The sequence below is a fragment of the Pan paniscus genome, chromosome 7 (genome assembly GCF_029289425.2).
Source record: "Pan paniscus chromosome 7, NHGRI_mPanPan1-v2.0_pri, whole genome shotgun sequence".
Taxonomy (NCBI): Eukaryota; Metazoa; Chordata; class Mammalia; order Primates; family Hominidae; genus Pan; species Pan paniscus.
The window spans coordinates 119,901,778-119,927,077 of record NC_073256.2 but is presented as its reverse complement, the minus strand read 5'-3'; the positions used below and the strand labels follow the sequence as shown (position 1 = coordinate 119,927,077).

The window sequence follows — 25,300 nt, the reverse complement described above, 5'->3', positions numbered from 1 at the left end:
CTTCCCCATCATCTCGTACTTTCTTTACACTTATTTCAATCCTGGTAATAAAGAATGGCTCATGGGCTGTGTCCTCCAGGCAGATCCGAGTTCAGGTGACTTACGCTATCATTTTGTGAAAGCTGTACTTTTCCACTCCTGAACTTTGAATTGAACTTCTGTGTCTAAAAGCAGTTTCAGAAATTAAGGAAAGGAGACAGGCCAGGTTCAATGACTCACACCTGTAATCCCAGCATTTTGCGAGGCCGAAGCGAACGGATTTCTTGAGCTTAGGAGTTTAAGACCTGCTTGGGCAACACGGCAAAATCTTGTCTCCACCAAAAATACAAAACTTAGCCTGCCTTGGTAACATGCACCTGTAGTCTCAACTACACAGGAGGCTGAGGTGGGAGGATCATTGGAGCCCAGGAGATCAAGGCTGCAGTAAGCCATGATTGCACCACTGCACTCCAGCCTTCGTGACAGAGCAAGACCCTGTCTAAAAAAAAGAAAAGAGGCCGGGCACGGTGGCCCATGCCTGTAATCCCAGCACTTTGGGAGGCTGAAGCGGTGGATCCCCTGAGGTCAGGAGTTCGAGACCAGCCTGGCCAACAGGGAGAAACCCTGTCTTTACTAAAAATACACAAAAATTAGCCACGCATGGTGCTGCACGCCTGAAATCCCAGCTACTCAGGAGGCTGAGGCAGAAGAATCGCTTGAACCTGGGAAGCAGAAGTTGTAGTGAGCTGAGATCGCACTACTGCACTCCAGTCTAGAGGACAGAGCAAGACTCTGTCTTAAAAAAAAAAAAAGAAAAAAGAAAAAAAAAAGAAAGAAATAAAAGAAAAAAACAGAAAAAGAGATAGTTGTAATAAATCTCAAGCCAGTTGCAAACCAAAGCTGGTATGTTTATGCTTTTTTTTTTTTTTTAATGTTTTGTTTGGCATCCATATACTAACCAGAGCTGGCCAATCCCCCAAACCACAAGAATGTTGAAAAATGACAAGCTGTATGGCCACCCCGCCTTGGCCAACAAACATGCCCCTCGTCCCACCTACCACCCCGTAGTTTTTGTATCCTGATCATTGTCCAGTAAAACCACAACCCCACTGTGCTTGAGGAGTCTCTTTCCAGGACTCCCTACTGCAGTAGCTTTGAAAAAGTGTTTGCCTTCAACTCTAACTAATCTGTTTCTGCTTTGACCATTTGGTTTCTGGGCTAGGCCATTTCACTGGATCATCTGGAAAACAATGTCTGGGGATGCCCACCAGAAGAGTGTCTTCTCCTGGAGTTTGGAGGTAGTTGAGTATGGAGGAGGGAATGGGAGGGTGGATCTCACCATATCGTCCTTCTATTCCCATCCACTAATTATTCCAATGTTCACTAACTCTGCAGGGCTCCTGCAGTGGGTTTAACCAAAAGACTTTCACACAACACCAGCAGATTGCAGTTATGTATTCAGTTTCCTACGTACTTCAACAACAGGGGCCATGGGAAGGAGAGGAGAAACATTGGGAGAGCTGCCTGGCTGGAGTAACTGACTTCTATTAAGTAATGGGTTCCTATGCGCACTTTACAAAATCATCTTCCTACAGGAAAATCGGCTTCCACAGGGATAACACGGGTTGCAAGGGTCACATGGGTTGCAGGGGCTGCAGGGGTTGCAGGGGTTGCAGGGGCTGCACGGGTTGCAGGGGTTGCAAGGGTTGCAAGGAGAAGTGCAAGGGTAGCAAGGAGACTCGATCTTGACACAACTGCCGAGCCCGTAGGAGTATGTTACATCCTTCTCATCCACACAGGGCGGCAAGCTGAACTCTTTGCAGATGTTCATGTAGCTGTACTTTTTCGATCCAAGGCAGTCGTACCTGTTCTCCCGCTCAGCCGACACACATACCTTTCCATCCTTCACTCGAACTTTGACTTGATCAGGTTCAAAACCGCATACATTCACCGATCCTAAAATGTTACTGCTACAGCAGGAGGAAGCCAGAATTCTATTTGTTGTTCTTCTCAGTCTGGAATTGAGAAAAGGGATAGGGTGGGAGGGAGCTCAGACCTCAGAATCCAGACACAGCTTGAGAAGCAATATTTTGGTTTCTAGCTTTTGAAATAGCCAAAGTTAATACTAGCCATTGTGAAAATAAACTTTACACAAATGCATGAAGTAAAAAGTGTGAGTCCACCCATGCGAATCACACTGCCCGCAAGTACACAGCTGTTAACAATGAATGCGTGCTGCCTGCCCTTCCAAATCTTTCTCTTGTATTTAAATACCAGCTCCTCCTCTTATTATTGATCCTTGTGTAGGTTCCTTAACCCTTCTGTACCTCAGTTTCCTCATCTGCAAAATGGAGATAATAATAATAATGCCTGTATCATATAGGGCTATTGGAGGATTAGATGAGATTATGATATTTTACTTAGCACTGTGCTTCGTACATTATAAATCCTGCTTAATTATTACCACTCTCATTATTATTACTGTAATTAAATTGTGTATATAACTATAATTAAATTATATAAAAATTATATTTTATATTTATATAGATTAAAAAATGGGATATAACTAATAAGATACCACTTAAAATCTGCATTTTAGAGATGGCTGTCAGCTTTCGAACCCAGCCCTACTGGTTCATGGGACAGGTGCTACCTCTTGCAATTGCACAGAGACAGCCTGAAAGCTCAATCAAACAATGATGGCAGGAGAGCCCTGGCCTGGCTCTGCCCAGGCTGGTGTTGTGTGAAAGTCTTTTGCCCAGCGCCTGGCTCCTCCAGGCTGGGAAGTCACTCTAGCCTCTGGACAGCTAGCACCAGCAGAAAGGCAGTCAGCTGGGTGGGGCCGTGTTGATCAGATACAGAACAACCTCTCAGTGGTGTCCATAATCAGGATCACATCAGCTAGCAAGAGCTGATCGTGCACATCTCTTCCCGATCCCCAGTTAGTACTGCACGCTGATAGCTTGAAATCAATCATAGTCATGATGAGGATATTTACACCATGGAAATTGGAAAATGCTACATATTAGGGCTCTCCTCTGTCCTCACTGCAGAGCTACTGTGGTTCCTACCTTGTTGCTATTCACTAATTCTATTGTGTAAATCCTTAATAAAAACAACAACAGCAGCTCACACTAATTGATCAGTTATGATCCGTCAAGAGGTAGTAAAGCAAAGTGCCTAAGAACAGACTCTGGAACTGGAGTATCGAGGTTTAAAGCTTGGCTCTAACATGTGGATAACTTACTTCTCGGTGCCTCAGTTTCCTCATCTGTAAAACTGGGGCAATAAAAATAGCCTACATCATAGGGTTGTTGTGAGGCTTAAATCAGTTAATGCAAGAAAATATTTACAATAATACTTGGCACATAGGATGTTAAGGTTTTGTCTTTTCTTTTTTTTTTTTTTTTGCAATGTGCTGTGGAAGGTGCTAAGCATGTTAAAGGCATATTTCATTTAATCTTTACAATAATAACTGTGATGCAGATGTAATTATCACTATATCACTTTTGTATGTTGAATTTTGTTTATGCAGTTACTTCTTTTTGTTACATAAGTTATACAAGTCGATTGTAGAAGACTCAAAATACAGATAAGTAAACATATGGACTATTTTAAAAATACCTATCATCTCATATAACCCTTAGCATTTTGGTGTTTGACTTTATGTGAGTGTGTGTGTGAGTATGTGTCTGTGTGTGTGTGTGTGTGTGTGTGTGTGTGTAGTTCTATATACATGTAGAGAGAGAGTTTTGTATGTGTTCTTATGAAATCATGCTATACGTACTGATTTTTATCTGTATTTTCCACTTAAGCTCTAACATGATTAGATTAACAGTTTGAGTGTTCACTACCCTTGTACTGAAAGTTACAGATCAAGACTCTTAGTGGCTAATTATAAAATGATCAAATAGAACTCAGTCCCAGAAGACACTGAGGCAAACAGAAACAACTTGTGTAATACACCCAGAGGACTGTATTCAGTCCCATTTCTTTTTTTTCTTTTTTCTTTTTTTTGAGACGGGGTCTCGCTCTGTTGCCCAGGCTGGAGTGCAGTGAGGCGATCTCTGCTCACTGCAAGCTCCGCCTCCCAGGTTCACGCCATTCTCCTGCCTCAGCCTCCTGAGTAGCTGGGAGTACAGGTGCCCGCCACCACGCTCGGCTAATTATTTTTTGTATTTTTAGTAGAGAAGGTGTTTCACCGTGTTAGCCAGGATGGTCTCGATCTCCTGACCTTGTGATCCGCCCACTTCAGCCTCCCAAAGTGCTGGGATTACAGGCGTGAGCCACCGCGCCCGGCCTCAGCCCCATTTCTACCTCTGGCCCCATGAAACCTGGGGATGGCATGGGGCATGATTGTCTTTCTTGCCCTGGGTGTGCCAGGGTACCCTATGCCACACTAACGAGAAGTAGGAGAATTTTGAACTGTTTGAAATCTTTATCTTTGTGAGGTAAGCAGGAGAACAAGCACTCTATCTTGCTGGATGGGCAGAAAATAGCTCACAAAGATTCAGGGAACCAGCCCAAACTCCAGGCATGGTACCCTCTCTGGATAGATTACAGGCTTAAAGCCAGAGCAGCCAAGGCCAAGGGGAAGCACAGAGCAAGATGGGCACTCTCTGGGCCTTTCAAGACTCTCCCACGGTGTGTGCATGGTCTGAGAATCAAACTTCTCCTGTTCAGCTCAGATCTTCTCATATGAGATGAGAAACATCAAATCCCACCAGGACGATGCAGCCGGGCCTCCTAAAGGAGGGCCAAGGGCCCCAACTAGGAGTCCTTGCTAGTGGCCCTGGCTATGGCCACAGCTGGTTTTGGCAAAGCCCTCTTGACCTCCACAGAAGCTGGATCTGGGAGCCAGGTCTATAAGCCCAAGTCAGCGCCCAGATTCATCTCTAAGTAACCTGGGTCCCAGGGCACAATTTCATGTATTTTGTTGCTTGGGTTCCTCTTTTTTCTCTATTCTGGTCACTTTGGCTCCTGTGGCTCTGCGACAGCACACAAGGATCTCACAAATGTCTTCAGGAAGTCGCCCAAAAAGTCTTGGCCAGATCATACTTCTTTTTCTTCTTGCTTCTAAGTCAGTGGTTATCAGGGAAGATGTGTTGGTTTAGGGGAAACTGCAGAAGCCACATTTTACTCATCAGACTCAACTCTGAACTTGCAATTTGACTCCTGCCTGGTGATGTCCCCATCACCCCACCTGGAATTTTCCATGGCTCTATGGGGTTCTGCACAAAGGGAGTTTGCCTCCTATACTTGTTATCATGGGGGCGAAGCTTAGCCTCAATAAACATAGGGAAATCAGCTCCTTTGCAGCAGCCTCTTAGGAAAGCTGGGGAAAGCTAGCAGACAGCCAGTGCCTGTGTCTGCTGCTCTGTGCGGCCTCCTCTCCTCCCTACTAATGCTAAATTTCACCCGGATGTACAACCAAACTCCCGAATATGAAACATGCTGCCCACAGCAATGATCAGCTGCATACCCAGCCATCTTCTCAAAGATAAAAATCAGATTTAACCTGGTCATGAATAAAGTAATGAAGATGTGAAAAATGTCTACCTCTATCAGGGAACCAGGTGGGGCAGGCCTTCCTCTAGGCTTCATTGGAGTACTTTGCTTTTTCTCCTGAATTTAGCCCCATCCCAAAGACCCATTTAAACTCGATCCCTCTCTTTCCAACACATCTTTTTCCTTCTCTTCTCCGTTCTTCTCCTTTTCTTTTATTTTCCAGCCTTTTCTCTCTTCTCCAGGCTTTTGGGTTGATACTGAGGACAATGTCACTCAGCAGGGAGCCAGGCAGCATGGCACAGGTGCATCTGACTCTCCTGCAGGGTTTGTTAAAACACAGGTGGCTGATTAGCCAGGCGTGGTTGTCCGCACCTCTAGTCCCAGTTACTCAGGAGGCCGAGGCAGGAGAATCTCTTGAACCCAGGAGGCAGAAGTTGCAGTGAGCCGAGATCACACCACTGTACTTCAGCCTGGGCGACAGAGCAAGACTCCATCTCAACAAAACAAAACAAAACAAAACAAAACAAAACAAAACAACAACAACAACAAAAAAAAACACAGGTGGCTTGATCCCACCCCTAGAGTTTCAGAGGTTTCAGAGCTAGCAGGTCTAGGGTGGAGCTGAGAATCTGCAGTTCTAACATGCTGCAGGTAATGCTACTAATCAGCTTCAGGGGCCACACTTTGAGAACCACTGACCAGAGATTAAGCTCACGGATTCCAGACTCGGGCACACACAGCTTCAAGTCTTGGCTCTGCCACCACCTAGTGATCAAGAACATGGCCCCTGACTCTATTTCATTGTCTGTAAGATGACCAAGATAATATCACCCAACATGTCACCCATGTTACAAGGCTTAAATGAACATGAAGTGCTAGGAACAGTTTCACTCAATAAAGTGTATGTCTTCTTAATCAAGCTGCACCAGGCCCCACCTTACATGGACTTGCCCTAATCTGAAGCTTTAAGTCTTATATCAATAAACAGCAAGGTCAAACCAAATCATACCAATGCATTTGGCCTAGATGGGGAGAGACTCTTACCCCCACAGCCAAGGGGTGACTGAGCTCTGAGAACTATGGATGTGAAGAGTCTATGATGAGAGGCAGCCAAGGGCCCAACTCACTTCCACTTCTGCAGAGGACACAGAGGTTAACAAGGGAGAGCTCCCCTCAGTGGGAGTGGAAGAGCCAGCCTTTCACCAGCCAGAAAGCCCCATAGGGCTCACTTATACTCCGACCTCTGGGTCAGAGAATGAGAGAGACTAGAATGTTTTCTCTGAGGGCTTAGACCTGGGCAAGGCACCTCTAAATCCACAAAGAGCTCACCATGAGGCCTGACTGTCATCAGCCTCACCAAGCAAGAGTGGATTCAGTGAAAACCTCATCCTCAGAGCATGAAGGGGGAACCAAGAAATGAGGAGGCAGATTTTTGAAGTTTTGAGAGTGCCCCTGGTGTGGGGATTTCAAGGGAATTTTTCACTGAGATTCGTGCCAACCACAGACACTTGGGTATGTGGACAGAAACACGGTCTCAGGATTCGTTTCTAGGTACCGGTAAAGAGTACAGCTGTAAATCAAGGTTCATTTGCTCACGAGGACTGCCTGGTGTCCTGGCCACATGGGGCACCCATGAATTAGATAATAAACTCCTAGGGCAGGATTGAGGAGGGTCTGGGTTTTGTTTCTCCGGCTCTAAGACAGAGGGCAGGGAAGCCCATGAAATGTGGTGGTGAATCAGTTACAACTTAAATCAGGCTGGTGGCATGGCTTCTGACAAAGGAAACCAATGCAGTCCCCTCAGTCCCTCTAAATCCAGAAGAGGGAGGAAGAGACAGGGACACTGCCTGCCTCTTGGGGAGGAAAAGAGGATATCAAAGAAGCTACAGAAACAAAGGTGCTTACTTGGGTCTCTACTAAGGAAGACACTGCCAACATGGTGTCTTCTGAAGCAGCTGCCCAATAAAGAATGGAAATGGATTGGATTTTCTTTTATTTATTTATTTATTTATTTTTTGAAACAGGGTCTCTTTCTATTGCCCAGGCTGGAGTGTAGTGGCATAATCATGGCTTACCGCAGTCCTGACCTCCCAGGCTCAAGCAGTCCTCCCACCTCAGCCTCCTGAGTACCGGGGACCACAAGCATGTACCACCACGCTTGGTTAATTTTTTTATTTTAATTTTTATAGAGATGGGGTCTCCCTGTGTTGCTCAGGCTGGTCCCAAACTCCCGGACTTGAGCAATTCTCCTATTACAGCCTCCCAAAGTGCTGAGATTACAGGTGTGAACCACTGCACCCAGCTTGGATTGGATTTTCTATGCCCAGTCTAAGAAAACACCACACACACGCATCAATCAAATAACATATAGTCAGGAGTGCTCAAGAAACCTGTGGGATCAATTAAGAAATTGTTGGCTGAGGCTTTTTACCAGTTATTAAAGGAGGACCCAGAGACACAGCAGATTGACTGGGACCCAGGACCCAGTGACACAGAAAAACAGTTTCAAGGGGGCCAAGGCAACTATAGACTAGAGAGTCTTTACTTCATATTGGGCAAAGAACCTTCTGGACAACACAGCCTGCCATCTGAAAGGATATGTCATAACTAACCAACCCCCTTGCATTCTTTAAAGGGGAGGAAGGTCATGTGAATATGAATTCTAAACTCAAAAAGCCTTGGGCAAGCTTTCACACCAAAGATTGTTTTAAAAAATTGAATCAACATGATATTTCTGCATCTATTTAGTTATGGATCAGGCGCTAGCTTAGAGATAAGAATAAAAGGCACTGCACTAGAAGAAAAAATACTACATTGGGGGCCTTCTGGGACTGAGGCTAGAATTAGGGTTTAACATTTTCACCCATATTCAGGAAAATTGAATATTTAGGTTTGCAAGTGACACTAAGCCCTTCTGGAGAGTGAAATGTCAAGTTGTCAGAAATAGAGCATAGAAATTTCACAAGGTGGTGTGAATTGGAAGAGATAAAGAGGACAAGCCTGAGGTCATTTCTACAATGGACTTGGAGTTATCATTTCCGAAATCCAGAAATTAATGTAAAGACATCACCAGCTTCACATATTGCCTGCAGGCACAGAAAAAAATAGGCAAAGACCCAGACGCTGTCAGGAAGAGCATCACAAACCGGAGAAAACATTACCTCTTGCCTAAACTACACTGCCGAGAATTAAGCTTGAAGCTGTTTCTACTGCATGCCAAGAAACAAGGCTTCTGAAAGAGGCATCAAGAGAGTAGACAGCACAGGACAGAGAGGGATTTTAATCAGTAGAGTCTGGGGATAGGAGAGAAGCCAGGAGACAGAGGCTGGAAAGACCTGGACAAGGGTATTCAAGTATCCAAAAGTAGGAGGAGAGTGGATACTGATCTGCTCACAAGGAAACCTTAACTTGGTCCAAATATTTTAAAAAGAGCCCCTGCCTCACAGTGTGAGCAATTTATGTAACTTGATACCCTAAGAAATAAAAACAAACATTGGTTCAAAGAGTATAGATGAATTTATAGGTGAAAGCTCCCAGGCTATGAGGGAGGTTCATTCCTGACCATTGGAGGCTGGTGACCTAGACAATAATTATCCTTTTTTTTTTTTTTTTTTTTTTTGAGACAGTCTCACTTTGTCACCCAGGCTGGAGTGTAGTGGTGCAATCTTGGCTCACTGCAACCTCTGCCTCCTAGGTTCAAGTGATTCTCCTGCCTCAGTCTCACGAGTAGCTGGGATTACAGGCACCTGCCACTACACTTGGCTAATTTTTTTTTTTTTTGTATTTAGTAGAGATGGGGTTTCACCATGTTAGCCAGGCTGGTCTCGAACTCTTGACCTCAGGTGATCTGCCCGCCTCCGCCTCCCAAAGTGCTGGGATTACTGGTATAAGCCAGTGCACCCGGCCTCCTATTGCTTTTTCCAAAGAAACATCACTGTCACTGTTGTCAAGAGACTGTATCTATCTATCTATCTGTCATCTGTCATCAGTTTTTCTGCACTTTGCTTGTTTGACTTAATACATCAATATGTAAGATGCTTCATCAATCCTTTCCATATTTACTTATGATTCCAGTGCATGAATGTATTATTTATTTAACCAGGGACAGCACTTTCAACCATCTTTTTCATCAACAGTAACAGATTAAATGGCATATGTAAAAAGAAAAGGAAAGGTTTCTCCAGGCAAAAAGAAAATATAATCCAAAACAAAAATTTTTTTTAAAAACTGACTCTTTTTAATTACCCAATTCAATTAAAAAGCCTTTCAAGTCTATCCTGAAAGCTACAACTCAGTCCCATAGTTTATTTGCAAGATCTTTGCTAGAGTTAGAGGGGAGGCCTACATGATAGACCTAATTCCAGATACAAGGTAAGTCTTTGTCTGGAGTAGGGGGATAGGAGAGTGATATTCCCACAAAACCAAGGCAATGCCTCTGTTGTTCAATTTGCTCTCCTGCTTGTAAAGCCTCTGGCACACATTAAGGATTTGATCTATTATTATTACTTCTCCTGTAGTCATTTCTGTAAGTCCAAATATACTCAAATCACTTTACTCATAACCAGGAAAAATGTTTAGTTTGCTGCTTCCAATGGCTTTTTAATGACATCCCCTGTTTCTTCCCTTCATTAAAGCCGCATTATTTATCATACTGGCATTCTTGCTATAAACCACCGACGACCTTGCCAATCGACATCATTACATTGTCTTTTGAGAACCCTACAATTCCCATCATGGACTCATTTACTCTTCTTTCCTTAAATCTTTCCTAAGTCACCAGGGTCATTATCCTGAACCCTTTTAATCTTTGTTCAACTATTGATTGTCACATATTTTTCCTTATTCCAACTTATAAGGCTAATATACCGACTATAAAAATTTAAAAATAAGTTATTTTACTTGGCAAGCTCTCGCTTCTCATCTTCTATGGCTCTGATGGCTTTCCTCTCCAAACTTCTGAGAGATGGTCGCAGACAGTAAAGCTTATAATCACACAGGCAACATGGGTAGAGATCACACAGGCCGCAAGAGCGTGATCGCTTGGAATAGCACAAGCAGTACGGATATGGGTGCAAGTCACAGCAGCAATAGGGGTGCATATACAAGTCGCACAGGCACCGTGTGCTAAATTCGTCAATGCATCTCAGTTGCCTTAGTTCTCTGTCCACCTTCTTTATGTCCCTTCTGACACTGTCCAAGAGACAACTCAGTGCAGCCATTATGGTCACACCTGATTGTTCTGTGAGTACCTTTGGGAAATGGCACTCAGGGAAAAAATTTGTTCTAAGCCCTTCTCAGAAGTTGCTTTTAAAAATAAATGAGGCACACATGATTCACTTACTTTAAAGCTTGTGTTCTATGACCTCACCACCTTCTGAAGTATGTCATAGTCTTCTGGTTACCATGTGAACTGTACACAGTCATGGTCTCCAGAGACCATCCTCAGAGTTACAGAGCTACTCTCAGAACCATACTCGTGTTGAGATTTCACTCACCTTCAAGGAGGATGGGTCTCCCAAGCGAGCACACCTCATCGGGGTGCATGGGGCTGGCCACTAACATCCTTGCCTTGTGTGTGCTCTGGGGACCAGCCATGGCTATGACTGTGTGTTTGTTGAACTTGGTGCAGGCGAAGGCAGGAGCTGCCCACGCCTTTCTCCACGACCTTCTAGCTCTAGCCTTGACTGGAAGCTTGGCCTTGCTCCTTTTGTTCTAGAATTCATTCTGTCTCCAGACAGGTAGAATATAAAGAATGTTCTCATCATTCTCCTCCTACCAAGTCATCCTCAAGTCAGCCATTGTCCTTGACCTTCTGAGTTACAAGTCTCTGAGTCCTGCCCATTCTTTGCCAGCTGTGGTCATGGCTGTTCGGGAACCTCATTTCTCTACTGGTTGGGGGTCCTGTCCTTAAGCTCCCATCTGTCAGTCCTCGGGGGCCTGTCCTGGGGAACTACCTCCCATCAAGTACACCTTTGGTCTTGCATCCAAGCCTCCAGATGCTTTGTCCCTGAGTGCTTCCCAAATGTTGGTCTTTGATGTTCTTGTAGACAACCGCCTGAAGGTGCTGGAAGCCAACTGCCTGAAACCCCCGCTTTGGCCAGTTTCCTTTACTTTCTGTTCAGTTAACATCCTAGACCTCTGATTCGGCCTCAGATTTGGCTCTCGGTGCCTCTACTCCTCTGGGCCTTTCACCTCAAACTGCGATCCAGCTCTCGAGTCTCCCTTGTATGAACTAGAGCTCAGGTATTGATGACAAGTGGTTGGATGTGACACTGGTGAGGGAGACAAGGGCCAGGTTTGAAGGGACTTGTAGCCAGACTAAGGACTCTGAACTTTATTTTGAGCCCAACGAAGGATTGTTGATTTTCTTTTCTTTTGTCAGAAGTGAGACAGCCACACTGAAGGTAAGTTGCTAGGGACAATAGTAGTGGTGTTTTCTGCTGCAAGGCAAGAAGAGACAACAAAAATCTGGACTGGGGATCATGGCTATGGGGATGGCAAGGAGGAAGCCAATGGGAACACCTTCCCCCACCTCCGCCCAGGCCCCATCTAATCCATTTTCCACATTGTAGCCAGAGTGACTTTCATATAGAAATCTGTCATTCCTCAACCTTCCCCACCCACCATCCCACTCACCTTAAAAGTCTTCTCTGTCCTCTTAAAAAAAGGACCAAAATCTTTACCAGGTGCTGAGCAATGGGGCCTCTCCCACTTCCCCACTCTCCTCTCCCATCCCAGTATTATTGCAATTCATTACCCCTCAGCCACGATGGCCTTCCTGGAAGACCACTCACTTTCCAGAGGCCGTTCCTTAGTCCCTTGAAGGACATTCCTCATTCCTTCCACCTCATTCAGAGCTCATACACAGGACATTCTGCCTGCTTAGAAATTAAACTCCCCACCTATGACTTTCATCCATTTAATTCTTAAGGCACCCTTTAAATCTCCCCCTTTCTTGGGGAAGCCTTCTCTGTCTCCCAGACTAAACACTCTCATAACTTAGGACACATTTCCTTCATGATATTGTTTCCCCAGCTGGACTGTAAGCCACGAGGGCAAGGACCTTGTCTATTTTTGCTTCGCAGTAGATACCTAACACAATGCCTGGCACATAGCAGGTGCTTGAAATATACTCACTGAATGACCATCTGGGTGAATTCAACAGGATTTAGTGAACAGAGTGAGGATGGAGTGAGGGAGGAATCAGTGGTGACTTCCAGCTTTCAAGCTTGGCAGACTCTTGGTGCCACTGAGATAAAAATAACACAGGGAGAAGAGTAAGTTTGGGGATTTGGTGAACAGGTGGTGCTGGTGACAACTTTAAGGTAGAAATCTGGAGTATCCTGTGGATAAGAGGGTCTGGAATTTGAGGAAAGCCTGGGCTAGAGATATAAATTAGGAAGCCACAATTCCATAGGTAGTTGGAACCCTGGAAACGGACAAGATAATTCAGAATTAAAAAAGAGAGCTGAAGCCGACTCCCAGGGAAAAATAAGTAGAAATGAGGAGAGTGAAGGAGTCCATGAAAGGCTCATAGAAGGAGTAATAGAGAGGCGACAGCCCCCTCAGCTGGAGTCCCTTGGGAGTCACTAGACCAAGCATGGCATTCCCAGTGGCTCGATGTTCCCCAGCCTTGACTTAGGAGGCCCTTTTCTGTGCAGATAATGTGTCTTAGCAAACAAGTGTCCCTAGAGGCATTAGAATGAGAGGCTGGCCCCTTGAGTCACGTGGAATGAGTCAAAAAGCAAAGTTGAATGATTCTCCTCTATGGACAAATTCTGACCTCTTTAAAAGTGATTCCACTGTGATTTGATTCTGAGGGGTGGACCCTACTAATAGAAACATGGCCTACTCTTTCCTGAGAGTTAATTGCAGGAGTTGTACAGATTTCTCTAGCTCCAGGTGACACAGAATTCTTATATCACCTTGAATTCTATCCCTTAGCAAATGTCAGCAAAGATTGAAGCAGGCAAGCTCTCAGTTTAATATTATTATATACACAAGTTCAGGTGCCTAAATACACACATCTGTGTATACATGGTACATTATTAAGATGGGTATAGCTATATTTCAACTAGGATTCTCCCATTATCCCACCTTCCTAGTGATTTTTCTTTTTTTCTTTTGAGACAGGGTCTTACTCTGTCACCCAGGCTGGAGCACAGTGGCGTGTGCTCTCTGCAGCCTTGACCTCCTGAGCTCAGGTGAGCCTCCCACCTCAGCCTCCCCAGTAGCTGGGGCTATAGCCATGCACTACCATGCCTGCCTAACTTTTGTATTTTTTGTAGAAATGGGGTCTCACCATGTTGCCCAGGCTGGTCTCAAACTCCTGGGCTCAAGCCATCTGCTCACCTTGGCCTCCCAAAGTGCTGGGATTACAGGCATGAGTCACCACTCCCGTCCCTTCCTAGTGATTTTACTCTTCACCATGAAGTATATTCTTATCATTTTAAGTGACTAAATAAAGGTAGTGTCTTCTTTAATGATGAGATGGAAATGTGATCTATTCATATCAGAAGGACTCTAATATGGATTCTAATATGGAACTAGGACCTTCCGTATGCAGGACTATGTCCATGGAAGCTCTAATTCACCTTGGATGGTGTCCGGATAGAACCTCCTCTGGATGGAAGGCAGGTTTTGGCACTTTCCCAAGTTCGGCAACACTTGCTTGGTCCCCAATGTTGGTGAAATCATGAGCCAAAGAAGGTCCCCTCTGCCTCTTCCAGCAGGTAGCACAGCTACAGCTCAAGTCTAGTCACCAGACCAATGTTACAAAGACACTTTTCTAACAGTTGTTAGGTCAATACACAGTGCTTAAACATCAAATATGAAAGTATACACACAGTGTGACCTCAACTCTGTAAAAAAGAATCCATAGGCTAGGTGTGGTGGCTCACACCTGTAATTCCAGCACTTTGGGAGGCCGAGGTGGGGAGAATCACTTGAGGCCAGGAGTTTGAGACCAGCCTGGGCAACATAGTGAGACCCTATCTTCTACAAAAATATTTAAAAATTAGCCAGGTATGGTGGCACATGCCTATGGTCCCAGCTACTCAGGAAACTGAGGAGGGAGGATCATTTGAGCCCAGAGGCTCTAGGCTACATTGAGTTATGATTGCACCTCTGCACTCCAGCCTGGGCAATAGAGTGAGACCCTGTCACAAAAAAAAAAAAGGAGAGAAACACCCTGAAAAATTAGCTGTGGTTAACTCTGGCTAGTAGAATCATAGATGGCTTTTAAAATTATTTTTTCTAGACTTTTCTGTGATTTCCAAATTTCTTCTATGAGGATATCACCAGTTTTATAATGAAACACTTTCTGATATTGTACTCTCAAGAAATCAGCTGTGTACTGAATTGCTAAGCCCACCTTTGGCCCCTGCCATCCCCCTAAGCAGGCCATTGGGGAAGTCTCCCTGGAAGGGACATCTGGAATTTGGTCTGTCCATCATCCACGGCACCTTCTTTTGGTAAAATAACTTTCTCCGCTCCCCACTCCCACCCTCCACCATTGAGTGCTGCCAGTAAGTTGCCTAGCCAAAGGGCAGGCATGAAACCAAAGCTGGCCGATCTGACTGTCTTCTGGGAATTTGATCTTTAGCGGAGAGACATAAAGCCTGAAGACAGTTGGAGCTGATTCATTCTGACAGTGCACCCTAGGAGACTACACCTTAGTTACGTCCCTGTTCCATAATTTTCAAGTTGGTCCCTGGCTTCTCTTTGGGCCTGAGAGCTCCTGCACATCTTTCCAATAAGCTCCAGTCAGTTACCCAGTCAGTTTCTGTTTCTCGTATTTAAAGAACCCAACTGAGATGACAGCTTGTGCCCTGGATCTACCCACAGATGGCCATTCCAGGCTGACCTTGCAAGTCAGCTGTGGCTCCAGTGGACATTGTCCCAAGCAAGTTCAGCTCCTCCCTCTTAACCCAGATCCAGCTGCATCAGGGCAGCAGCCATCCTGAAGGCCCTGTGGGTATGGATCAACGACAGTGACCCACGCTAGGGAAAATGGCTGAAAATCCCCAGGAAGACCCCTACATGAACACTGTCCCTGGAGCCAGAGAGGCTTCGCTGGTGCCAGAATCTCAGAACTTTAGCTTTGGAAAACCCAAGTCATCCAGAAAGCTTCCTACTCAAGTAGAAAATCTCTGCTATAGCACCCTGGGCAGATAAGTATGGAAGAAATTAGGGCTTGTGTATGGGTTGAGATTCCCTCTTATTGGTGTGGATAGCCAATACGCCTATGACTAACCATACCGATTAGCGTAATTTTTTCTCCCCCCTTTCTCCCCAGCCCACAAGGTCTTTAGCAAATATCTTCCTTCTAAATACAGTGAGGGATAAGGAGGAGGAGGGTGTTCGTATATTCTCTTACAGCTGCACCCAACAGAAGTGAACCTGAGGGTCCAAGTTACTACAGAGGAAAGGCTGCTTTCGCCTGGTGGGGTCTAAAAGCTCTAGAGCAGTTCAGAGTGTGCTTTCCTTTTGCTTGCAGCAGATCATTCAGATATTGAGAAAGAATCATGTGAATTTTACATACCAAATAAATACATGAATAAGTTCCTCATTAAGATTTGAGGACTAGGCCAGGCATGGTGGCTCATGCCTGTAATCCCAGCAGTTTGGGAGGCCAAGGCAGGCAGATCGCCTGAGGTCAGGAGTTTGAGACCAGCCTGGCCAGCATGGTGAAACCCCGTCTCTACTAAAAATACAAAAATTAGTCTGGTATGGTGGCACGTGCCTGTAATCCCAGCTACTTGGGAGGCTGAGGCAGGAGAATTGTTTGAACCCAGGAGGCCAAGGTTGCAATGAGCCAAGATCGCGCCACTGCACTCCTGCCTAGGTGACAAGAGCAAAACTCTGTCTCAAAAACAAAACAAAACAAAACAAAAGATTTGAGGAGTACATGGGGGTGTTAGGTTGACCAATCACTCTGATTTGCCCAGGACTGAACCCATATCTGGGATGCAAACTTGCATTCCTTCCTTGCAACCTCTAAGGGTAGTAAGGAGTGTTTTTTTGTTTTTTTTAGAGACAGGATCTCACTGTGTTGCACAGGGTGGCCTCGAACTCCTGGCCTCAAGTGATACTCCCACCTTGGCATCCCAAAGTGCTGGGATTATAGGTGTGAGCCACTGTGCCCGGCCAAAAGTCTTATTAGAAGTTCTGAATTCTTTGTGACAACTATAGTTTCTTCTCTTTCTTACCCTCTCACCTGCGCTTGTGTGTTTCCCCCTCCTTGCTTTCAGTCTCATGAATTCTCCAAGAAAAATCATTAGCGGCTGTCTATATTGTTCTTGATGAGAACAGAGACCCCAAAATTTTTTTTCAACTTCACACTGGAGTCATTCAAACATAAAAGCACATTTTCATGTTTACCTAGGAACAGAAGGGCTTGCTTCTGTCACAGCTGGTGGCCTGATTAACTTGAGGGAGTTTAAAAAATATTATATTCCTACCACTACAACCACCACAACTGCCTATCTCTTAATAGATGCTTACTTGACTAATAATGATATTCACATTTAATGAGTGCTTGAGTCTGTGCCAGGCTAATCCTCACAATGACCTCATGAAGTAGGACTATTATTATCTCCATTGTTTTTATTCTTTTTTGAGACGGAGTCTCGCTCTGTCACCCAGGCTGGAGTGCAGTGGTGCAATCTCGGCTCCCTGCAACCCTCGCCTCCCGGGTTCAAGCAATTCTCCTGCCTCAGCCTCCCAAATAGCTTCCACCAAGCCTGGCTAAATGTTATATTTTTAGTAGAGACAGGGTTTCATCATGTTGGCCAGGCTGGTCTCGAACTCCTGACCTTGTGATCTGCTCGCCTCGGCCTCCCAAAGTGCTGGGACTACAGGCGTGAGCCACCACGCCCGGCCAGTTATGATCCCCATTTTATAGACAAGAACATTGAGGCAGAACATTCACACAGGAAGTGGCAGAGCCAGGGCTCCACATGGGCAGTCAGCGCTTTGTCTTGGAAGAGTAATGATCCTTGAGAAGAAAATTTCACTTGACTTTACCCCTTAAAGATGAAGGAGAAATTGAACTCAAACATTAGGATTTCAGGTTCCGTGCTTTGATCATTATCTGCACACCTAGAGCTGGACTTGCTGCACATTTTTGTTCACATGGAGTAAAGTGCTTTTCTGCTCCATGACACCCCTGTGTCCCGCCTGCAGCCACCTTGTGATGGGTGGGGCTGCTTCCTACCTGCCCCTGCAAGTGATTCACAGCTCCTCTCTCCTCTTGGTAGTAGAAGTTTTCCTCTCTCCCAAAGGAACATTTCTCGCCAAGAATACTTTCCCTTGCATGGCGTGGATGCTTATTTTGTAGAGGAGCATCTACTGTCTTTGTCAATGCATACCAAAATTTCAGAACAAAACATCCTCACAGCGGAGAGCCATTCTGCCAGGGGTTCTCTGCATGGGGAATGGATTTTCTACCCAAATTTTCTACCTCCAGCTGGGGTTGCTTTTAAGCAGAGAACATGGAGTCCAAAGCCCTCTTTTTACCTACTGTTCTGTCTGACTCAGCTTTCTAGGTAAAGCTCCCAGGAGCTGAAGTACATTCTGATCACTGACTCCTTCTCAACTCCCCGCAGGAGCCCAGCAGGGGAAGAACAAGGTGGGGCTCCTGGTGCTAAAAGCTGGAGAGAGGACAAGACCCAGGGTCTCTATGAATAGCGGGATTGGATGGCCCAAGGAGGAGGAGGCGACAGAAAAGAAGACAGACAGGGGAGCGTGAAACCTGTCTTCTTCTCATTTAGTATCTCAAACTTCTTGGTGTCAGGACCACTTGACATCCTTAACAATTATCGAGGATCCCAAAGAGCTTTTTGTTATGTAGGTTTTATCTATCGATATGGACCATATTAGGAATTAAAACTGTGAAATATACAAAATATGTATTCATTTAAAAATCAATGACAGTGAACCCATTACATGTTAGCACAAATAACATCTTTTTATGGGAATAGTGTTTTCACAAAAAACTGAGAATGGGGGCATTGTTTTACATTTTTACATTTTCTAATGTCTGGTTTCACAGAGGGCAGCTGAAATATCTTCTGCCTTCAATCTGTTGCAATATTTTTTTTGGTTTAAATACAGAAGAAAATCCAGCCTTACACAGATGTGCAATTGATGAAGGAAGGACCTCTCAGACCCCTGAAAGGGTTTTGGGGATCACATGTTGAGACTCGCGGCTTTAATTCAGAGTTCTAGCTGCACAGTGCCTCAAAGCCACAATCACTTTGCTTTTCCTAAAGCAATTCAGTCTCACATTGCAGAACTTTGTTACAGAGCTTTTGGGAAATCTGTCCATCCAGCAATTCCCTTCTTTAAAAACTGAACTCCTACCCATGGGGAAGGGGTTGGGAGGGGCTCTGACAGGAATCCTTCTAAAACATGACCTGCCCCCCACTGGGTGCAAGTTTCTGCACCAAGAGAGAACCCAATAACAGCTGGATCAACCAAGTCCTCTCTTCCAGGAACCTGGCAATGGGGGACATGGGCCGAGGGGTCTTGAATGCAGAAAGCAAGGCTGCCGTTGTGGACCACCCTCTGTAACTGTGGAGCCCTGGGTTCTTCACAGCTTCTGGGACCTGCTCTCCAATGAGGGTGCTCCTGTTTTAACCATTCACTAATTTATTATTCCATTCATTCTTATAGTAAATACCTCAAAGGTCAATAGCAACTGTGGATCTGAAAAGAGAAGGAAGTTGAAATTAAGAGCTCAAAATCCAGTTGTGAATAATGTGTGTGCATACACATGTGAGCGTGTAAAAGAAAGAAGGAGGGGCCAGGTGCAGTGGCTCACGCCTCTAATCCCAGCCCTTTGGGAGGCCAAGCCAGGCGGATCACTTGAGCTCAGGAGTTCAAAACCAGCCTGGGAAACATGGCAAAACCCCATCTCTATTAAAAATAAAAATAAAGAAAAAAGGAGGAGAGAAGTTTCCCGGTTATAAGTGAAATTTCAAAATTGGGCCAGGCATAGTGACTCACGCTTGTAATCCCAGCACTTTGGGAGGCCGAGGCAGGGAGATCCCTTGAGCCCAAGAGTTGGAGAGCAGCCTGGGCAACATAGGAAGACCCCTGCCTCTACAAAAAATTTAAAAATTAGCTGGATGTGGTAGCACACGCCTGTAGTCCCAGATACATGAGAGGCTGAAGTGGGAAGATCACCTGAGGCCTTGAGGTGGAGGTTACAGTGAACTGTGGTCATGCCTCTTCACTTTAGCCTGGGTGACAGAACAAGATGATGACAATGACAATGATGACGATGAAGAAGAAGAAGGAGGGGGAGGAGGAGGGGAGGAGTAGGGGGAGGAGGAGGGGGAGGAGGAGGGAGAGGGGGAAGAGAAGGGGGAGGGGGAGGGGGAGGAGGGAGAGGAGGAGGGGGAGAGGGAGGAGGAAGAAAGAACAAGAAGAGGAACTGTATGTACCTGGAGTACAGCGGTGCACACCTGTAGTCCCAGCTACTTGGAAGGGTGAGGTGGGAGGATCACCTGAGCCCAAGAGGTCCAGACCAGCCACCAGTCTGGGCAACATTGCGATTTTTTGAGACTTTGTCTCAAAAAAAGAAAAGAAATGGAAAAAAATCATATGTAGTAGGATCCTGTCTTCAGCCAAGTTGTGATCCATTTAAGTATTTTGTTAGGTCTGGCTCCTAAATGTTCAGTAACACCTAGCATATTTCACAGACCACTTATATAAGTGGAGTTTTTTCCAAGAAAAATCAAAGCCTGAGCTAAGGTTCATGGTGGCATCAAGCTGGTATGGAACAGAAGATTGCATGTGGGAGATGGGGAGGGGCCATGAGCAGAGCTAAATGTGACCAGCAGCTCAGGCCGAGAGGTGACTGTGAGATGCCAGTCTCCTCTAGAGATCTCAGCGACTGCCTTGAGATCCCACAGTGGGGCCTAGCTTATCAGTTGCCAGGGCCAGAGGTGCCCCAGCTAACTGCTGAATCACACACAATGAGGAGGGAAGCAGTCTTCCCACGTTGACATGAAACATGGGATGGCTTTGGTGCTTTGGAGGCTCCAGAGAACAGAGCAAAGCTCTGGCACATTAACAGTGGCCCCGGTTTCCCAGAGCCGACCTGGGAGAGGTCCCAGTTGTGCTAACAGAGGCATTCAGGAACACTGCTGCTCTGGAGAAGCTGCTAGAGGCAGCACCCCTGCTGGAAGCCCCAGGAGATGGCACCCTTGGCAATGATGTCAGAGACCTCGGAACTGCCCTGGGAATGTGGCCAGAAATCCATGGATGACTTCTAGGCTAGAGGACCAGGAACCTCCACGAAGTAAGCCAGAGGAGGAGATGGGCAAAGTGGTGGACTCCTAGCAGGGCTGGCGAGGGCTGTTGTAAGCTTCTAGAGACATCCCACGGAGCTCCCGGAAACAACTGGGGAGGCCAGCAGAAGGCTGCAGGGCTTGACCATGGTGGACACCACCCAAAGAAAGGTGTTCAATACTGTTCAAGTTACTCCTTCAGGGGTACAGTCAGACCACTACTAATGCCTGAGTTTGTCTTTCTCTGTTAAAATTTCATTTACCCTTAGTCTTGCAAACACATGTTGATCTCTTATATAAATAAAACTGGAGTGTGTTTTCCTGATGTTTCTCAAAGTTCTGTCCCCCTGCACCATCAGAGGCAGGGAAGGAGGAAGGAGCATGTCCAGAGCCTGCACAAGCCTCCCCTGGCTTTCCCGTGGATTTCTCATGGTCATGACCAGGGCAGGAGGGGCTGTGGTAGTGGATGGGGCCTTTCCATCCAATTCTCCTACCCTCTCCTCTGCAGATCATTCTCTCTCTCCCCACCAACTCCTGCCAGCTACCAGGCTGGCATCCAGGTAGGTTCTCAGCTTTTTAATTTATGTGCCTTCAATTACCATCACCTCAGCACTTCCCTCCCAGATCTCATCAGCTTCTATCATCTCCTGGAACAGTTCGCCTCCTAAATCTTTTTTTTTTTTTTTTTTTTTTTGAGATGGAGTCTCACTCTGTTGCCTGGCTGGAGTGCTGTGGTGCGATCTCGGCTCACTGCAACCTCTGCTTCCCGGGTTCAAGCAATTCCCCTGCTTCAGGCTCCCGAGTAGCTGGGACTACAGGCGCCCGCCACTATACCCAGCTAATTTTTTGTGTGTTTTTAGTAGAGACGGGGTTTCCATGGGGTTTCCCACGAGGCCACGGCTCCATGGCTCATTCAGACTCAGGGTGGGTGTGGTGGGGATGGGGACAGTGGGAGAAGTTCCCAAGGAGAAAGTGAGTACTGATGGCAGAGGTAGGACACACCTCGCCCTTTCCACCTCAGTGCCTTGGCAAAGCTGTTTCTCTGCCATCCTCCACACTTTGAACCTTCTCCACTCAGCTAACCCTACTCACCATTCAGATCTCAACTTGAATACCACTTCCCTGGGGTCAGCCTCTTCTGTTCACCCGTAATGTGCCCCTAAGTGCCCGGGCCTTTGTCTCATGGCAGGCATCATAGTTGTAATGGTTTACTTACATGTCTGACTCACTCCTGGCCATTTCCTAGACCTGCTCTGCACATCCACATCCATAGTACCCAGCACAGTGTCTGTGGCTCAATGAGGATGGATGAATGGATTGATGGGGAACAGGCCAGAGACTGTGCTGATGGGGAGAAGCGAAGAGGGGTGATGTAGAGCTAGGGCAGGCAGTGGGATCCATCAGGATCAGAAAGGAAGGCTTGTGCTCCTGAGGGCTCTGCCAGGCACCTGTCCCTCCTCCTGTCCCATCAATTCCCTCCTGGGTGGAGTTGTCAAAGCTCTGCAAAGAATGGGACCAGCTTCCCTCCTGCCTCTCCTGACTCTGAGCCAGAACGTACCCTTTTGGAGGTTTCCAAGGATTCTCCTACTGCTAGTACCTTCAAGAAGACAGTGCAAGGGGCCTGACAACCCCTGTCCTAGGTAGGACCTAGGTCGGTGCTTGCACTCAGTCCTACTTCTCTATTCATGCTGACGTGTGAGCTGATAGATGGGCAGGATAAAGAATGAGTGATATGGCCGGGCGCAGTGGCTCACGCCTGTAATCCCAGCACTTTAGGAGGCCGAGGCAGGCGGATCACCTGAGGTCAGGAGTTCGAGACCAGCCTTAACATGGGGAAACCCCGTCTGTACTAAAAATACAAAATTAGCCGGGCATGGTGGTGCATGCCTGTAATCTCAGCTACTCTGGAGGCTGAGGCAGGAGAATTGCTTGAACCTGGGAAGCGGAGGTTGCAGTGAGCCGAGATCGCGCCATTGCACTCCAGCCTGGGCAACAAGAGTGAAACTCCATCTCAAAAAAAAAAAAAAAAAAAAGAATGAGTGATTTGAATAGATGTATGATAATGTCACTGACACACTGAACCAGTGCACTCAGGTTACATAAACCACCCTCCTCCCACACATACACAGAGCACTCCTGGATTATCACCCTTGAGACTGTTTTTATTATAAGGAACAGAACTCCATGAAAAATGGACTAGACAATAAAAGGAACATATTGACTTACATAATTAACATACAAAATCCACTTGTCTGTATATCAGGGAGGCAGGCATTATTTGATTGAGACTCTAGCTCATTTCTCTACCCTCCTCTGTTGGATTCCTTTTTAGGCTTGCTTCCCTCCTGCTCATAGAGAGCTGATAGCAACAACCAAGGCTACATGCTTCCTGAGTTACAGCTGATGAGAGACTGTCCACTCCACAACTGTCAGAGTCCTGAGCTTCATTCTGATAGCAACCCTGCCGCATGCTCACTCCTTACTGCTGTGAAAGGTCATTGCTATCATTATGGTGCTCAGCGGGTCTTTACTAATCTATTTACTCATACTTAAATGGAAAATTTCAGAGTATGTGTTTCCTCATGGTTCTATCTTTGGGAACAAGTCTGATGGCCACTGCCTTTCTCCCTGCCAGAGTCAGGATCTAGCATCAGGGGTTTCCAGGGTTCCCTGGAAGCAGACGACTGTTGCCTAACAGCTACGTGGCTAACAGTACCACTGCCAGCAAGAACACTCCTTTACTTCACAGAAGTCTCCCCCTTCCTGCTCCACCATGCTAGAGGGCTTGAAATGCCTTGAAATTCTCTCCCTTCAGAGTTGAAATACCACTTCCCTGAAAATAAAATGCATCTTCCCCAAGTGCCTGTCACATAGTGTTGTGGACTAAATTATGTCCGCTCAAAATCAATGTGTTGAAGTCCTAACCCCCAACGTAACTGTATTTGGAGATGAGACTTTTAAAGAGGTATTAAGGTTAAATGAGGTCATAAGAGTAGGGCCCTAATCCAACATGCCTGCTGTCATTATAAAAGGAAGAGCCCGGGTGCAGTAGCTCATGCCTATAATCCCAGCACTTTGGGAGGCCGAGGCAGGTGGATCACTTGAGGTAAGGAGTTCAAGACCAGCCTGGCCAACATGGTGAAACCCCGTCTCTACTAAAAATACAAAAATTAGCCAGGAATGATGGTGCATGCCTGTAATCCCAGCTACTCAGGAGGCTGAGGCAGGAGAATAACGCGAACCAAGAAGGTGGAGGTTGCAGTGAGCTGAGATCGTGCCCCTGCACTCCAACCTGGGCAACAGAGTGAGACTCCGTCTCAAGGAAAAAAAAAAGAAGAAGAGGAGGAGATGCCAGGGATGTGTGCACACAGAGAAAGGCCACACCAGGACACATCAAGAAGACAACCATGGCTGGGCACGGTGGCTCATGCCTGCAATCCTAGCATTTTTGGGAGGCTGAGGTGGGCAGATCACCTAAGGTCAGGAATTTGAGACCAGCCTGGCCAACATGGTGAAACCCCATCTCTACTAAAAATATAAAAATTAGGCCGGACACAGTGGCTCACGTCTGTAATCCCAGCACTTTGGGAGGCCGAGGCAGGCAGATCACCTGAGGCCCGGAGTTCAAAACCAGCCTGGCCAACATGGTGAAACCCCTGTCTACTAAAAGTATAAAATTTAACTGGACATGGTGATATGTGCCTGTAATCCCAGCTACTCAGGAGGCTAAGGCAGGAAAATCGCTCTGCACTCTGGCCTGGCCGACAGAGCAAGACTCCATCTAAAAAAAAAAAAAAAATTAGCCAGGCATGGTGGCAGGTGCCTGCAATCTGTAATCCCAACTACTTCAGAGGCTAAGGTACAAGAATTGCTTGAACCCCGTAAGCAGAGGTTGCAATGAGCCAAGATTGCACCACTGCACTCCAGCCTGGGTGACAGAGGGAGACACTGTCTCAAAAAAAAGAAAAAAAAAAAGAAGACAACTGCCCGCAAGCCAAAGAAAGAGGCCTTCCCTCAGGAGACACCAAACTCCCTGACACCTTACTCTTGAACTTTCAGCCTCCAGAACTATGAGAAATAAATGGCTGTTGTATCAGCCACCCAGACTGTGGCATTTTGTTATGGCAGCCCAAGCTGACTAATATACATGGTTATGATCCGATCTCTCAGTAGGATAACCTGCCAGCAGCTGTGTGATGATAGATCTTTAACAACCAGTTCTCCAAGGACAAACGACCTGGTTTGTAGGATTTGACAATTACCATGGTGTAAATACTTCCACTATGGCCAATTTCAAGTTATCAGTGTGATATTTCTGAATATCAGGTTAAGAAGAGATGTGTACCATTGGCTTTTATGAGCCAACGCAAGCTGGCTGCAGCATGCCACTGCTTGACAGTCAATGCCAGGAGCAAATATTTTTAGTAGCACATTATATGGCAGGATCTTGTTTGCTTGTTTTTAAAAATAAAATGGTATTTTCCTAGCATGCCTTCACCCCTACCCCAAAAGTA

General features: G+C 46.0%; 1 protein-coding gene across 2 annotated transcripts in view; it reads right to left on the bottom strand.

Moving 5' to 3' along the window:
• Positions 1-913: 913 nt before the first annotated feature.
• Positions 914-25,300, bottom strand: part of ODF1 (outer dense fiber of sperm tails 1) — a 35,373-nt gene continuing 10,986 nt past the window's right edge. Inside the window, exons 1-2 of one of the 2 annotated variants that reach the window (XM_003821724.4) lie at positions 10,387-10,870; positions 914-1,994 (exon numbers count right to left, since the gene is read on the bottom strand). In XM_003821724.4, the coding sequence (XP_003821772.1) occupies positions 1,553-1,994; positions 10,387-10,706 (762 nt within the window). In that variant the 5' untranslated portion in view covers positions 10,707-10,870 and the 3' untranslated portion in view covers positions 914-1,552. Of the gene's footprint in view, positions 1,995-10,386; positions 10,871-25,300 lie in introns of those variants that run through there. The other variant, XR_008626455.1, reaches the window with a different exon arrangement.